This window comes from Dendrobates tinctorius, unplaced genomic scaffold, assembly GCF_039654945.1.
Source record: "Dendrobates tinctorius isolate UK_male_01 unplaced genomic scaffold, ASM3965494v1 ptg000155l, whole genome shotgun sequence".
NCBI classification, from domain to species: Eukaryota; Metazoa; Chordata; class Amphibia; order Anura; family Dendrobatidae; genus Dendrobates; species Dendrobates tinctorius.
The window spans coordinates 20,048,619-20,065,654 of NW_027361822.1; the positions used below are offsets into that span (position 1 = coordinate 20,048,619).

A 17,036-nucleotide genomic window follows, 5' to 3' on the forward strand; every position below is an offset into this window, starting at 1 on the left:
CTGTGGCAAGCCTTAGGCCACTGTGCACACCGCACCTCTGCGCTAGCGTCCGACATAGCGCCTGCTTTGTAGCAGTGTCGTTCAGCGGCAGTGTCCTGCGCCGCGCTGCAGTTGCAGCCCTTCTTGGCGTTCGCAGTAGTGACGCCGCACACACGTTAGGTTAGGTCTAGACGGACGAAGCCCCTCTGTCTTAGTTCCTGCTCCTGTGACCTTATACCGTGTGTGCATTTACCTGAGGCCTGTACTCTAACAGGCTCAGCCTTTTGTGTGTTTTTGTTGCGGTGCCTCTGTGTGTGAACAGAGCCCGCTCTGCGCACTTCGGGTGAAGTTGAACCCGTGCGCATTATATCACAATATTGCTCGTCTGCCATTACTCAGCAGCGGTTGTAACACCTACTGCACGGTGGACCCCGAGCGGCGAACGCACTTTATTATTATTTTTATTTAGTGTGTTCTGCCGTTCCTAACATTATGCTAGCGCCAGGGTGATGGCAGATCAGCAGCAACTCCTTCAGTGCATTCGCCAGCTAGAGGGCCGGTTGGCTACTCTTGAGAGTGTTATCGCAGCAGCGAAGTCTTCGGAGGCTGCTGTACAGGCGATCAGAGAGGCGGTTTCTCGTATGTCCACGTCCTCCCACGCGCCGACATTTACCCGCCTCCCGTTGCCCGATAAATTTTCTGGCAATGGCGCCTCCTGTATGGGTTTCGTCAGCCAGGGCTCTATCCAGCTGGAGTTACTGGCTGCGTGATTCCCTACGGAACGGGCCAAGGTGGGGTTTATTGTTTCCCTTCTGTCGGGCAAGGCGTTGGAGTGGGCTACGTCACTATGGGAGCGTGGTGACCCAGAGGTTCGGACCGCTGCTGTTTTTAACAGCTATTGAGAAGGTCTTCCTGGGACCACGGGTCATGCACGACACCTCTCTACAGTTACTTGTTTTGACTCAGGGATCCCTCTCGGTTAGTCAGTATGCCGTTCGTTTTCGGACACTGACTTCTGAGCTGGAGTAGTCTGACAAAGCCCTCATCCCTGTGTTTTGGAGAGGTTTAGCTGAGCATGTTAAGGATGCTCTTTCTACCAGAGAGGTTCCTGCAAGTCTGGAGGAGCCATTGCCACCCGTATTGATCTCCGTTTTTCAGAGCGCGGGCTGCAGCGTGCTCATTCCAGACGGAAGGTTACTCCGGCTCCCAACCTCTTTGACGCTCTGGAATCACCCGAGCCAGAGTGTTCACTTCCAGAGCCCATGGAGGTGTCTCGCGCCAGTCTCAAGGCGTGTCCGGCACTAAGCTCCACCTGCGGCTGCCACTGTCAGCACTCTGTTTACCAGGATAACGGGTCCCCGCAATGGCCAAACTCTGTGCCGCCGGGCAAGACCTTTGTCCCCCCTCGCCTTCGGCCGAAGGTTCTCGCGTGGGCACACGCGTCCAGGGCGGGTGGTCACTGTGGCTACATGCAGACCACAAGACTCCTGGCAGGATCGTATTGGTGGCCGCACAGGGCTCGGGACATTAAAAAATATAAAAATATATTCAGGCATGCGCCTCGTGTGCTCGGGTAAGCTTCCTTAAACAGAGAGTGGAGACGTCCGCCGACACATCGCGGCGTCCCACTTCAACTTATGCTCCGGGCGGTTTTTTCACTCCCGTGGTCTCCCACGTGTCACTTCTTAAACCTGGCAATTTTGCCGCCTCTGATACCTTCCACGTGTCCCGGTTTTCCGTGTCACCTACCGGGACACCAGACTTGCCTTCGGACGAGTCTGAGGCCTATGCCTCTGATGGGCACAGGGTGGTGGATTGTAAGGCTCAGAGAGGAGGGGGCCCTAGGAGGGGGGGTAATGTTAGGCGTCAGGTTTCTGCGTCTGCTCTGCAGGAATCCAGAGCCTCACATTCTGCATCTCATGCTGTCTTTCTACTGCAGAGGAGATTACTTTGCAGCAGAATGCTCCAGAGACTAAGTCCCTCTGTGCTCCTACTGGGCATGCTCACGAGACGATCTCCCATTGGAGATCGGGAGTCATGTGCTCAGGTCCTGTTCCAGATCTCATTGGTCCATCTCGGAGATCTGGAAGGTCCCACACGGCTATAAAAAGTGCGCATGGCCATTCCGCCATGCGCTAGTATAGACTATACTGCTATGTGTGAATGGTGACGGATGTATGATTCTGGTGACTGACTTATTATGAAACCCCTTCCCTCTGATATTACGCATGTGGTTAGGGAATTAGTTCAGCAGTCTGCGCCAGTCTGTGGCAAGCCTTAGGCCACTGTGCACCCCGCACCTCTGCGCTAGCGTCCAACATAGCGCCTGCTTTGTAGCTGTGTCGTTCAGCTGCAGTGTCCTGCGCTGCAGTTGCAGCCCTTCTTGGGGTTCGCAGTAGCGACGCCGCATACACGGTAGGTCTAGATGGACGAAGCCCCACTGTCTTAGTTCCTGCGACCTTGTACTGCGTGTGCATTTACCTGAGGCCTGTGACTCTTACAGGCTCAGCCTTCTGTGTGTTTGTTAATAATAATAATAATCTTTATTTATATAGCGCCAACATATTCCGCAGCGCTTTACAGTTGAACAGTTTCAAACACAACAGTCATAAGTAACAACGTTAACAATACAATAATTAAAGCGAAATAAGACGACCCTGCTCGTGGAGCTTACAATCTACAATGAGGTGGGGGGGATACAAAGCACAGGTTTGTATTTGCAATGATGTATTTACAATGACGGTCCAGCCATCTTCAGGGGGTGGGGGTTAGATGGAGATAGTGAATGGGCTACACACACAAACATGACTTTGATTAATGAATGTGATAGGCCGCTCTGAACAAATGTGTTTTGAGCGAGCGCCTAAAACTATGCAAATTGTGGATGGTCCTAATATTTTGGGGTAGAGCATTCCAGAGGATTGGCGCAGCACGGGAGAAGTCTTGGAGTCGGGAGTGGGAGGTACGGATTAGGGCAGAGGTTAGTCGAAAGTCATTTGCAGAGCGCAGTGGTCGGTTAGGCCGATAGACAGAAATGAGGGAGGAGATGTAAGGGGGTGCCGCACTGTGGAGAGCTTTGTGGGTGAGAACAAGTACTTTGAATTGTACCCTGTAATGAATTGGCAGCCAGTGTAATGACTGGCGAAGAGCGGACGCGTCTGAGAAACGATTAGCCAGATGGACAACCCTGGCTGCTGCATTAAGGATAGACTGGAGAGGGGAGAGTCGAGTGAGAGGGAGGCCAATTAATAGAGTTTGTTGCGGTGCCTCTGTGTGTGAACAAAGCCCGCTCTGCGCACTTCGGGTGAAGTTGAACCCGTGCGCATATCGCCATATTGCTCGTCTGCCATTACTCAGCAGCGGTTGTAACACCTACTGCACGGTGGACCCCGAGCGGTGAACGCACTTTATTATTTTTATTTAGTGCGTTCCGCCGTGCCTAACATTATACTAGCGCCAGGGTCTGGCTAGTGATGGCAGATCAGCAGCAACTCCTTCAGTGCATTCGCCAGCTAGAGGGCCGGTTGGCTACTCTTGAGAGTGTTATCGCAGCGGCGAAGTCTTCGGAGGCTGCTGTACAGGCGATCGCAGAGGTGGTTTCTCGTATGTCCACGTCCTCCCACGCGCCAACGGTTACCCGCCTCCCGTTGCCCGATAAATTTTCTGGCAATGGCGCCTCCTGTAGGGGTTTCGTCAGCCAGTGCTCTATCCAGCTGGAGTTACTGGCTGCGCGATTCCCTACGGAACGGGACTCCTTCATTGGGACAGTTGGCATCCTCCAGCATTAAAAACTGGCATCCTGGTTGGACAATATCTTCGTGCTAGACTAAATTGTTCTGAGTCAATGTTTCTCAAAGAAAGTGAAAATCTATTTAAAACATTGTCTGAGAGGGGATACCCGAAAAGAACATTACATAAAACTGTAATAGGGCAATAGGGCAAAAATCAATAAGGTCCCGTTAGTTATTCCCATTTCTGTATACATAGCACTTGCGAAGTGCTGTGTGTACAGTAAGGCTAAGTTCACACGTAGCGGAACTCTCGCAGAAATTACCGCGAGAGTTCCGGAATTCCATTCCACGGGAAAATCGCATTTTAAATTCCCGCGATTTTCCCGCGGAAAAACTAGCATTTTGCAAGCGTAATTAGCTTGCAAAATGCTAGCGTTTTCCAAGCGATCTGTAGCATCGCTTGGAGAACTGATTGACAGGTTGGTAACACTCGTCAAACATAGTGTTTGACAAGTGTGACCAACTTTTTACTACTGAGGCCGCCTATGCAGCATCAGTAGTAAAAGATAAAATGTAAAAAATAAATAAAAAAATGGTGTTATTCTTGCCTTCCGACGTCCCGTGCAGCCTTCCCGCCTCAATCCACGCTCTCGTTCCCAGTAATCCTTTGCGAAAATGCCCGTGATGACGTCCGTTCTCGCGGTAATTCGCGATGACCGTGAGAACAGACGTCATCGTGGGTATTTTCGCAAAGGATTACTGGGAACGAGAGCGTGGAGTGAGGCGGGAAGGCTGCACGGGACGTCGGAAGGCAAGAATAACACCATTTTTTATTTTAAATTCTATTTTTTACAGGGATATGGTACCCAAAGCCCGGAGGACAGTCTACTCTCCTCCGGACCGTGGGTACCATCCGCAATTGTTCTGCTTACTTTTCGCATCGTGTGCACAGCCACATGCAGGAAGTAAGCGGAACAATGTATTCCTATGGGTGCGGGATCGCCGCGATTCCGCAAAATTAATGAGCATGCTGCGTTTTTAGCATTAGTACAGCATTGTGGAATCCCATAGGATTCGGGTCCTCTCTGTACACCTCGTACACACGCGGCCCCCTCTGCTCATCTCATACACAGCTCTTCTCCACATACGTCATATAGACATGGCTGGGCTCCGTACACCTCGTATATACGCTTCTCCGCTCCATACACCTCGTACACACATGGCTCCGCTCCATACACCTCGTACACACCTGGCTTCGCTCCATATACCTCGTACACACACGGCTCCGCTCCGTACACCTCCACGCGGCTCCGCTTCATACACCTCGTACACAGGCGGCTCCGCTCCGTACACCTCGTACACACACGGCTCCGCTCCGTACACCTCGTACACACACGGCTCTGCTCCGTGCACCTCGTACACACACGGCTCCGCTCCGTACACCTCGTACACACGCGTCTCTGCTCCGTGCACCTCGTACACACACGGCTCCGCTCCGTACACCTCGTACACACGCGTCTCTGCTCCGTGCACCTCGTACACACACGGCTCCGCTCCGTACTCCTCGTACACACACGGCTCTGCTCCGTACACCTCGTACACACACGGCTCCGCTCCATACACCTCGTACACACACGGCTCCGCTCCGTGCACCTCGTACACACACGGCTCCGCTCCGTACACCTCGTACACACACGGCTCTGCTCCGTGCACCTCGTACACACGCGTCTCTGCTCCGTGCACCTCGTACACACACGGCTCCGCTCCGTACACCTCGTACACACGCGTCTCTACTCCGTGCACCTCGTACACACACGGCTCCGCTCCGTACTCCTCGTACACACACGGCTCTGCTCCGTGCACCTCGTACACACACGGCTCCGCTCCGTACACCTCGTACACACACGGCTCTGCTCCGTGCACCTCGTACACACACGGCTCCGCTCCGTACTCCTCGTACACACACGGCTCTGCTCCGTGCACCTCGTACACACACGGCTCCGCTCCGTACACCTCGTACACACACGGCTCCGCTCCGTGCACCTCGTACACACACGGCTCCGCTCCGTACACCTCGTACACACACGGCTCCGCTCCGTGCACCTCGTACACACACGGCTCCGCTCCGTACTCCTCGTACACACACGGCTCCGCTCCGTACACCTCGTACACACGCGGCTCTGCTACATCCCCCTGTAAACCCCTCCTGACCCCACACAGAAACTTCCCCTCATCCAGCACCATGACACCAGCACAGAGTCCTGCCTACACTGAGGCCCCTGATCATGTGACCCCTGACTCCTCCCCTCCTGTGACCTCATCCCAGGTCCTGTGCGCACAGAGCAGCCATATATGTGGAGTGCGGCTCTGCAGGTGGAGGTAGGTGCTGGAGATTCCCCATTACTGGGCTGCACAGGGGGCAGTAACCCCTCCATTCCCGGAGATAGCGCCCCCTGCAGGTGGAGGTAGGTGCTGGAGATTCCCCATTACTGGGCTGCACAGGGGGCAGTAACCCCTCCATTCCCGGAGATAGCGCCCCCTGCAGGTGGAGGTAGGTGCTGGAGATTCCCCATTACTGGGCTGCACAGGGGGCAGTAACCCCTCCATTCCCGGAGATGGCGCCCCCTGCAGGTGGAGGTAGGTGCTGGAGATTCCCCATTACTGGGCTGCACAGGGGGCAGTAACCCCTCCATTCCCGGAGATAGCGCCCCCTGCAGGTGGAGGTAGGTGCTGGAGATCCCCCATTACTGGGCTGCACAGGGGGCAGTAACCCCTCCATTCCCGGAGATAGCGCCCCCTGCAGGTGGAGGTAGGTGCTGGAGATTCCCCATTACTGGGCTGCACAGGGGGCAGTAACCCCTCCATTCCCGGAGATAGCGCCCCCTGCAGGTGGAGGTAGGTGCTGGAGATTCCCCATTACTGGGCTGCACAGGGGGTAATAACCCCTCCATTCCCGGAGATAGCGCCCCCTGCAGGTGGAGGTAGGTGCTGGAGATTCCCCATTACTGGGCTGCACAGGGGGCAGTAACCCCTCCATTCCCGGTGATAGCGCCCCCTGCAGGTGGAGGTAGGTGCTGGAGATTCCCCATTACTGGGCTGCACAGGGGGCAGTAACCCCTCCATTCCCGGAGATGGCGCCCTCTGCAGGTGGAGGTAGGTGCTGGAGATTCCCCATTCCTGGGCTGCACAAGGGGCAGTAATCCCTCCATTCCCGGAGATGGCGCCCTCTGCAGGTGGAGGTAGGTGCTGGAGATTCCCCATTCCTGGGCTGCACAAGGGGCAGTAATCCCTCCATTCCCGGAGATGGCGCCCTCTGCAGGTGGAGGTAGGTGCTGGAGAGTCCCCATTACTGGGCTGCACAGGGGGCAGTAACCCCTCCATTCCCGGAGATAGCGCCCCCTGCAGGTGGAGGTAGGTGCTGGAGATTCCTCATTACTGGGCTGCACAGGGGGCAGTAACCCCTCCATTCCCGGAGATAGCGCCCCCTGCAGGTGGAGGTAGGTGCTGGAGATTCCCCATTACTGGGCTGCACAGGGGGCAGTAACCCCTCCATTCCCGGAGATAGCGCCCCCTGCCATGTGTATATGGCCAGTAATAGAGCGCTGGCTGGGCTCATGTATACAGGGGAGGGCGCTCTGGTTTGGGGACTGCTGACGCTTTCTCTCTGGGGTGGAGATTTACATATGACAGAGTATACACTGATGAGGAAAAGGGTAACAATGTTTTGACCTTTTGACTTCCTGTCTCCATATCTCACCATGCACCACAGCTTCTTACTAGTGATGAGCGTACGTGCTTGGTGATAGTCAGATATCACTCGAGTATCTGGGTGCTCAGCCTTCTTTGGTGCTCAAATCCCTACCCCGCATCGTTGGCGCTTGTTACACAGCCAATAAACGTGGGGATTGCCTGCCAGTCACTAATGCAGTAGCCATCTTGGTAGTGGCATTACTGTGATTGGCTGGCCGCAATACCTCATCAGAGGTTATAAAAGGACAGGTAGTACAGTACTTGGCTCACTGACGTCTTTGCACAGTTCAAGAACACTTGTGATTGGAGGGAGTTGTGCCCATGACACTGATGTAGATGCCTTCTGCCCTAGAATCATAGAGTTAGAAGGGACCTCCTGGGCCATCTGGTCCAACCCCCTACTCAATGCAAGATTCACTAAATCATCCCAGTCAGATGTCTGTCCAGCCTCTGTTTCAAGACTTCTATTGAAGGAGAACTCACCACTTCTCGTGGCAGCCTGTTCCACTCATTGATCACTCTAACTGTCAAAAAGTTTTTTCTAATATCTAATCTGTGTCTCCTCCCATTCAGTTTCATCCCATTGCTTCTAGTCTTTCCTTGTGCAAATGAGAATAAAGATGATCCTTCTACAATGTGACAGCCCTTGAGATATTGCACCTATCCTTGTACATTCTGAGGCACCATCATCAGACAATTCTACATCCTTGTCCCAGCACAGCATTCATTTGTCCCTACCCCAGGCCTTGGAACGAAAAAGAAAGTTCTCAGCCACCCACAGGCCCAAATGCTGAATGGGAACATTTCCAGACTGTTTGCCACGGAAGTGTTGCTGATTAGGCTTGTGGACACAAAGGATTTCCGCCTACTCATGTCGGCAGCCATCCCTTGGTACTCTGTTCCCAGCCACCAGTATTTCTCCCAATGTGGCCAAGACTCCCAAAATATGTAATCAATTGGGAACAATAGTTCAATACACGATGTGCTGTAAATTTTTTCAGAAGAATTTAGGAAAATTAAGAAATGTCCTATAAATGTCTGTTATCTGAGCATGCTCAGGATCTAACAGAGTGCCTACGGCGTGCTCAAAAAATATGTCTGAGTCACCACAATTTCATGTTTTGCGGCTTTTCGACAGCCACAACAGATGCAGGGATTGCCTGTTCGGCAATCCCTGCATGTGATGCGGCTGTCGAACAGCCTCGAGATATGTAGGGACACGAACATATTATTTAAGCAGGCCAAAGGCACTTGGTTAGCTCCCGAGCATGGTCGGATAACACATTATTTGATCACGTTTGGTCATTTCTACTAAGAATCTAAGCTTTTAGTTGAGATAAATCTGTACTTCACTTTATGTCCATGCTCAGTTGTGAGGCAGTGCTGTGGAGTCTGAAGTCAGGAAAATTGAGGAGTTAGGCTAGTTTCACACTAGCGTTTATGAGCGCGGCGACGGCCTGCGCACGGCCGCCGCTAAGCCCCTCCCCCTGCCGCGCCCTGCCAGTAGCTCCGCCCACCGGCGCATGACGCTGCATGCGCCCTGCGTCCCCTATCTTTATCACTGGGGGCGCAGGCCGTGCGCAGTATGCGTTTGGCGGCGCATGCGCCTTTTTGACGGTGCACCGACGCAACCAAACTGCAGCAGGTTGCGTTTGGCGCAGGTCGGCGCACCGTCAAAAGGACGCATGCGCCGCCAAACGCATACTGCGCACGGCAGGGGGTGGGGCTTAGCGGCGGCCGTGCGCAGGCCGTCGCTGCGCTCATAAACGCTAGTGTGAAACTAGCCTTAGAGGTTTGGCTTACCGACTCCACAGCCCTGGCTGTGGCACCCCTGCTTTGTACCAGCATGTGTCCAGGAACATCACCATGGCCTTACCAACACAGTTACTGGGATGGTCCACTTAACGACCATCACGTGGACAAACGTTTGTATCCAGGGTCGTTACATTTCCCTGAAGGCACATTGGGTGCACCTTGTGAAGTTCGGGGCCAAGTCCCACCCTGGTACGGCACATGTCCTGCCGACGTCAAGGATTGATGGCCCTACTTCTATCTGGGATTCCTCAATCTCCTACACCTGTTCCTACTCCTCCTCAGCCTCCATGTCTGATTTGTCATATCAGAGCACGGCGTCCACATCAGCCAGAAGCTACAAGTTCTGCAGTACTGCCTCAGCGAAGCAGCAACAGGCTTTGGTGCAGCTAATTTGTCTAGGAGACAAGCAGCACACCTCTGCCAACTTGTTGAATGGAATAACAGACTAGACAGATCTTTGGCTCTCGCTGCTGAACCTACAACCAGGCATGGTCGTGTGTGATAATGACTGTAATCTGGTGGCGGTTGTGAAACTTGGCAAGCTTGCCCAGGTGCTCAATTTAGTGTTTCTGAAAACATACTTGTCAAGGTACGCTGCGTAAGCGCCCATTTCCGAAAGTCAGCTACAGCTCTGGCAGTGCCGCAGCAGCACATGCAAGTGTCAGCTCGTTGACTGCTGTGCGACCATACGCTTGAACTGTACAGTGCACATGTTGGCAAAACTTTGTGAGCAGCAGAGGCCAGTTGCTGAATACCAGCTCCAACATGCCCGTTGGTATTCTGGTCAGCCTCCGCACGTAACTCAAGAATGGGCATGGATGTCTGACTTTGTGTGACTCTCCAAGACTTGTGTGATTTGCACAAGTCTCTTTGGGTGTTAATTTCTTGAAATGCATCTCTTATGTAATTTTTCAAATCACTGACACTTTTTGGTTTTCAACTATAAACTTTGTCCTTGAGTACTCCCCAAAAGAAAACATCCATTGGGGTCAAGTCTGGTGAACGTGCCGGCCAATCAAGTGGGCTTCGTCGGTCATTCCATTTATTAGGAAATGCTTCATCAAGATACTCAGGGACTACTCTTGAATAATGTGGAGGGGCCCCATCTTGTTGGAAATAAAGGTCATTTGAATTAGGCTGTTGCTGTAACTGGGGAACAACCTGATTCATTAGAATTTCGAGATACTTATCTCCTGTGACTGTTCCATCAAAAACACCAAAATTTGAAATACCACCCTAAACATTGACACCAGGCTCAATTAGTTGTTGCTCTAATGTTAAATGCATGTTCTCATTATACCAGGAAATACAATTATGTCTGTTAATATGGCCAGATAATTTGAAAGAAGCTTCATAACTCCACATAATGTTATCTCAAATTACTGGATTACACCATGTTTGATAAATCTCCCCCTTCATAACCCTATTACACATACTTTGTCCACCTACTTTTGGACCACTAATATATATATATATACACACACAGGTCCATATATATTTGGACAGAGACAACATTTTTCTAATTTTGGTTCTAGACATTACCACAATGAATTTTAAACAAAACAATTCAGATGCAGTTGAAGTTCAGACTTTCAGCTTTCCTTTGAGAGTATCCACATTAAAATTGGATGAAGGGTTTAGGAGTTTCAGCTCCTTAACATGTGCCACCCTGTTTTTAAAGGGACCAAAAGTAATTGGACAATTGACTCCAAGGCTATTTCATGTACAGGTGTGGGCAATCCCTTCGTTATGTCATTCTCAATTAAGCAGATAAAAGGCCTGGAGTTGGTTTGAGGTGTGGTGAACTTCAACTGCATCTGAATTGTTTTGTTTAAAATTCATTGTGGTAATGTCTAGAACCAAAATTAGAAAAATGTTCTCTGTCCAAATATACATGGACCTAACTGTATATATATTATGATAAACATAGTACCCATGCCCATTTTCCTTAAAGGATGGCAACATTCCACAGAATATATAAACATACTGATCCTACTTTATAGTCACTAAACTATATAAAGACCAAGAAGTGTTTTCAAAATGTTGGTAAAACAGATCAATTTTTATTTAAACAGCTTAAAATACAAAAAAATAATAGTAGAAATTGGGGCCTCAAACCAAACACAAAAATATATAAAGAGGTCAGCTGAAACGGAATACATCAACATCCAGGGAATAACATATATCAGGTCACAAATGCATAGTCACAATGATCCATTATATAGTACAAAGCTCTAACCAATATATCAAATTAAACAGTTAGGTCACTGTGTGATGTCTGCACAAAATACATGCACATATATTTTAATCATTTAATCCATATTATAATTCTAAACTCACAATGAATATGCATGAAAAAAGTGCAGCATTCGTGCAAGAGATCACACATATATATATATATATATACTCGCGCATAAGCCGAGATTTTCAGCCCATTTTTTGGGGCTGAAAGTCTTCCTCTCAGCTTATACGTGAGTCATATAGCCAGGGGGTAGGTGGGGGAGGGGAAGCAGGGGTGTCAGATCATACTGACCTACCCTGGTGTGGTCTCTGCAGCCCCCCTGCTTGTCCCACGGTCTCCTTTCCTTCCTACATCGGTCACATGGTACCGCTCATTAAAGTCATGAATATGTGCATATTTATGACTTTAATGAGCGGTACCACGTGACCGCTGAAGGAAGGGAGACCGTGGGAGAACGGGACTGCAGAGACGCGCCAGGGGAAGGTAAATATATGCCTTATTCACCTGTCCTGGTTCCAACGCTGCTCGCCGCTGTCTGCCCGCCGGGTCCCTCTGTGAGTGATGTTCAGGCAGCAGAGGGCTGCGGCAAGCAGCGTTGTAACCGGGACAGGTCAATATCTCAGGTGCCGGGTCCTGAGCCAGCGGCGACACCTGTCCCGCATAGCGCGCCAGTGTCTCCGCCTGCTCAGCACACTGGCACCTGGCCCCCAGGGACAAGAGGTGAGTATGTCTTTTTTTTTTTTCTACCTGCAGTAGCGGCAGCAGCAATATATGGGGGCATAATCTATTGGGCATCTTATGGGGGAATATTCAATGGAGCATCATATGGGGGCATATTCAATGGAGCATCTTATGGTGGCAGCATATGGGGGCATATTCAATGGAGTATCTTATGGGGGCATATTCTATGGAGCATCTTATGGGGGCAGCATATGGGGGCATATTCTATGGAATGTCTTTTGTATGGAGCATCTTATGGGGCCATCATGAACTGTATGGAGCATTATATGGGGCTCCTGATTCAATATGGATATTCAAAAACATTTAAACTACTGATGTTTCAATTAATTTTACTTTTATTGGTATCTATTTTTATTTTTGAAATTAACCAGTAGCTGCTACATTTTCCACCCTAGGCTTATACATGAGTCAATAAGTTTTCCCAGTTTTTTGTGGCAAAATTAAGGGGGTCTGCTAATACACGGGTCGGCTTATACACGAGTAGATACGGTATGTGACTCATATATATATTACAATTATAAAAAAAGAGAAAGCAAGACTGTATTAAGAACCTCTCTAATCCAAAAGCAGTTTATGATGCAAATGCCAAACCCAAGCTGAAAATGAGGAGAGACCGGCGCCTTCCCTGCAGGACGGAGGTCGGCCAATCACTACCATCACTCAGCGTGAGGACCGACAGTCACATATATATTGATCACATATATAATAGTGCCGATATATACCACGTGTACTCGTTATACATACACAAGAAATAATAGTGAATAACTCCAAAGAAGTGAAAACAGATCTTTAATAAGAAAAAACCTAGGTGATAAATACAAAGAAAAACGTGATTGCACTTCTTGAAGAAACATCAGTAGTTACAAACGTATACATACGTACATAAGATAAATAAGTGTGAATAACGCGTATGTCCATCCCCCCCCCCAATGAAGATAAAGCAAAAAGTTCAAAAAACGGAAAACTTAATCCAAATTGTATTATAATTAAAGTGCTTCATACTCTAAAACACCAGATGAAAAACCAACTGGTCTATATATAGTTAGGTCCATATATCTTTGGACAGAGACAACATTTTTCTAATTTTGGTTCTAGACATTACCACAATGAATTTTAAACAAAACGATTCAGCACATCCTAAACCCTTCATCCAATTTTAATGTGGATACCCTCAAATGAAAGCTGAAAGTCTGAACTTCAACTACATCTGAATTGTTTTGTTTAAAATTCATTGTGGTAAGGTCTAGAACCAAAATTAGAAAAATGTTGTCTCTGTCCAAATATATATGGACCTAACTGTATAAGCATAAATATCATGGAAGGTGGCATAACCATAATGAACATAGAAAACTAGCCTGTCTATATCTAAACATAAACGTCATAGAAGTTGGCATAGCTATAATAATAAACATAGATGCTGATTTTTGGGAAGTGGGAATGACCCATTTCCATGATACAAAATATGGATTACAGCTCAATTGCACACAGCCAATGTCAAAACAGCATCCCAGAATGTTTACCCAACTGATATTTCATGCATATACAAACTATACGCACGTTTCTTAGATAACATTATAAAGACCCTAAGCACATAAGATGTCCGACAAAAATCTTCAAAAAAAGAGTCGCTCAAGGAGTTTCCTCGGAAGCTACCGATTATGTACAGTCCGTATAATTTCATCCTCCATTTCAGTCTACTGTAAAAATTCCAACCATTCTCGATAGGAAGAGGTAAAATTTCATTCAAAGGCCAATGGTCATAACAACTCAATACAATTAAAATATGCACACATAAAAAAAAAAAAAAGAAAAAAGCATAATGCAAACAAGTGTTAAAAACAACAGTAGGGAAACCCCACCATGGACAAGACAAAGTAAAAACTAATAAAAAAAAAACGTGGATAAAGAAATAGCTAAATGCAAATTACGAAAATGCCCCAAAGCCTAGGTTTTCATTGAGGCCTTGAGGGGCGCCAAGGTGTCTAACCTGTATATCCAGCGGCTTTCAACCTGGGCAAGGGCTCTACCCAAATCGCCACCCCTGGGTCCCAAAGTCACTAAATCAATACTTTTTACCTTCATAAGATGATGATTACAACCATGAAATTTGTTGTAGTGTCTGGGAATTGTCTTCAAACTAGAAACATCATCCACAGTATTTGCTTTCCAAATGATGTTCCCGGACATGAATCTTCAATTCTCTAGTAGTGAGACCTATATATACTTTACCACATGGCAAGACGCGTAATACACGACCCCTTTTGACGTGCAGGTGATATATTTTCTAATTTCATATATCTTAGATCCATCAAAATTTGTAAATCTTCTGGCTTTAACATAGTCTTAGCAAGCCTTACACTTGCCACAAGGAAAAAAGCCCACCCTTTCTTTATCCAATTTGCCAGCTCTTTTGGTGGGCGCATAATAGCTGTATACCAAGATGTTTAGAAGATTTCTAGATTTTTTTTTTGCCACTATTGATGGAGTAGAGGGTAGAATTTGCTTCAGAATCTGGTCCATATGTAGAATAGACCAAGTTTGTTTATAATTTGCTTGAAATGGTACCATTTATTATGATACCCCGTAATGAAACATACCTGATTGGCATTAGTTGTTTAAACCTTGTTGCCATATAAAAGTACATTTCTAGACGCATTTTTTTTTTGGCTCTTAGATATCTCTTTCGTATCACCTTTTGACTGTATCCCCGTTCTGTGAACCTTCCTACTAATTTTTTAGATTGAACTTCAAAATCATTGTCTTTTGAACATATATGTTTAACTCGCAAGAATTGACCTATGGGGATTCCCCTAATCGTAGACTGTGGATGTGCAGATCGGGCGTGAAGAACTGAATTCATAGCTGTCATTTTGCGAAAGACATCAGTAATATTACTCCCATCAGACAGGGCACGTATCTGCAGATCCAGGAAATCAACCATTCGACCGAATTTAAAGGTCAACTTGATGTTGAAGCTATTGCAATTAAGTGAGTTCATCAATCTGTCCAAATCATCAGCATTTCCCTCCCATTCAAACCAAATGTCGTCAATATATCTCATCCACTCTTGGATGAGATGACTCTGAGGGATGGGTGTTGTGAACTCATTTTCTCGTTCACCTTTGATGTCCGATGAACTCCCTCTGCTGGTGAAAGGAGGTGGTGAAACTGATTTGGATGGGAGAAACCTGTCACCTGAACAGGTGGATTGCGATTGGACATCCGGAATTTCTGAGTGAATATAAGGCAGCCGACGCCCTGTAGGGTTGCTGGTGATTTCTCTGCTCTGAGCTCTGGCCTCCAGTTCAGTTCCTGTCTTCTAAAGCTAAGTTTTGCTCTGTTATTGTTCCATGAGATTTTGTCTGATTTGCTTAGTTTTGTGTTCTGCCAACCCCGGGTGGGGCTCTGCTGAATTTCCATTTTTGTCCCTGATCTGTTAAATCTCTTTTGCTCTGTCTTCAGAATATATCAGAGTGCTGATATAGGGATTTTGAAGTCTAGTGACTTCAGGGCCGTTTTTCCTATCAGACGTGTTGGGACATTTTTGGTAGGGTTTTTGTGGATTGCAGCCAGCATCTTTTCTGTCCTTTCCTGTCTAGTTAGTTGGGCCTCATCGTTTGCTCTGCCTGTCTTTCTGTTTGTGTTTTCATCTGTTTTCACCGACAATACATGTTGGGGGCTGTCTATTGCTTTGGGGTCTGCTCTGGGGCAGTTTAGATTTCCCCTTTCTTTAGGCTTATTTAGTTCTCCGGCTGTGAAGAGGCGTCTAGGACCACCGTAGGAATGCTCCACGGCTACTGTTAGTTGTTGTGAATAGGATCAGGGGTCTGCAATCCGCTAGCTACCAACCTCTCCGGTTTTCTGGACTTAGCTTGCATTTTTGTTTTTTCCTCCTCCGGTGACTCATTCATAACAGAATCACCAGCCATACCGCAGATTTTAGGGTACTCAATAGCAGGAAAGAATTGTAAAAAAAAAAAAAAAAAAAATGTCAGAATTTTTTTTTTTTTAAATGTATATTTTTTCCTCTTGGGCCGTAGGAGGAATTTTTTCTTAATGGAGATTAGGCAATTGTCTGATCGTGTGGAGCAGCTCGCTGCTGAAGTGCGGGGAATTTCCGCCTATCTTGCTCATTCACATGCTGCTGAACCAAAGATCCCTACTCCTGATGTGTTTTTTGGGGATCGGTTTAAATTTTTGAATTTTAAGAATAATTGTAAATTATTTCTTGCCTTGAAGCCTAGCTCATCGGGGAGCTCTGCGCAGCAGGTTAAAATTGTCATCTCTTTGCTGCGTGGCGATCCCCAGGATTGGGCGTTTTCTTTGACACCTGATGATCCTATTCTAACTAATGTGGACGCATTTTTTTCAAGCCTTGGGGTTGTATGATGAACCTAATGCTATTGATCAAGCTGAAAAAGCCCTGTTGGCATTGAGCAAGGGTCAGGATTCTGCAGAGTTGTACTGTCAAAAATTCCAAAAGTGGGCGGTCCTTACTACCTGGAATGATGGTGCCTTGGCAGCTCTCTTTCGGAAGGGTTTGTCAGAAACCGTAAAAGATACTATGGTGGGATTTCCTGTTCCCTCTGGTCTTGACGATTCTATGTAATTAGCCATTCAGGTTGATCGGCGTTTACGTGAACGTAAAATTACACGAGAAATGTTGCCACCTGTTGAACAAATGTCTGAACCTATGCAATGTGATAGAGTTTTGTCTAGGGCGCAACGTCAGGAGTTCAGAAGGCGTAATAAGCTGTGTTTTTTCTGTGGAGATGCCC

The 17,036-nt window shown here is 48.0% G+C and overlaps 1 protein-coding gene across 1 annotated transcript in view; it reads left to right on the forward strand.

Annotated features, from left to right (window-relative positions):
• Positions 1–5,927: 5,927 nt before the first annotated feature.
• The window catches only part of LOC141051036 (uncharacterized), a 57,723-nt gene continuing 46,614 nt past the window's right edge, over positions 5,928–17,036 (forward strand). The window contains exon 1 of the mRNA XM_073547839.1: positions 5,928–6,089. Within this exon, the coding sequence (XP_073403940.1) occupies positions 5,953–6,089 (137 nt within the window). The 5' untranslated portion in view covers positions 5,928–5,952. The remainder of the gene's footprint in view (positions 6,090–17,036) is intronic.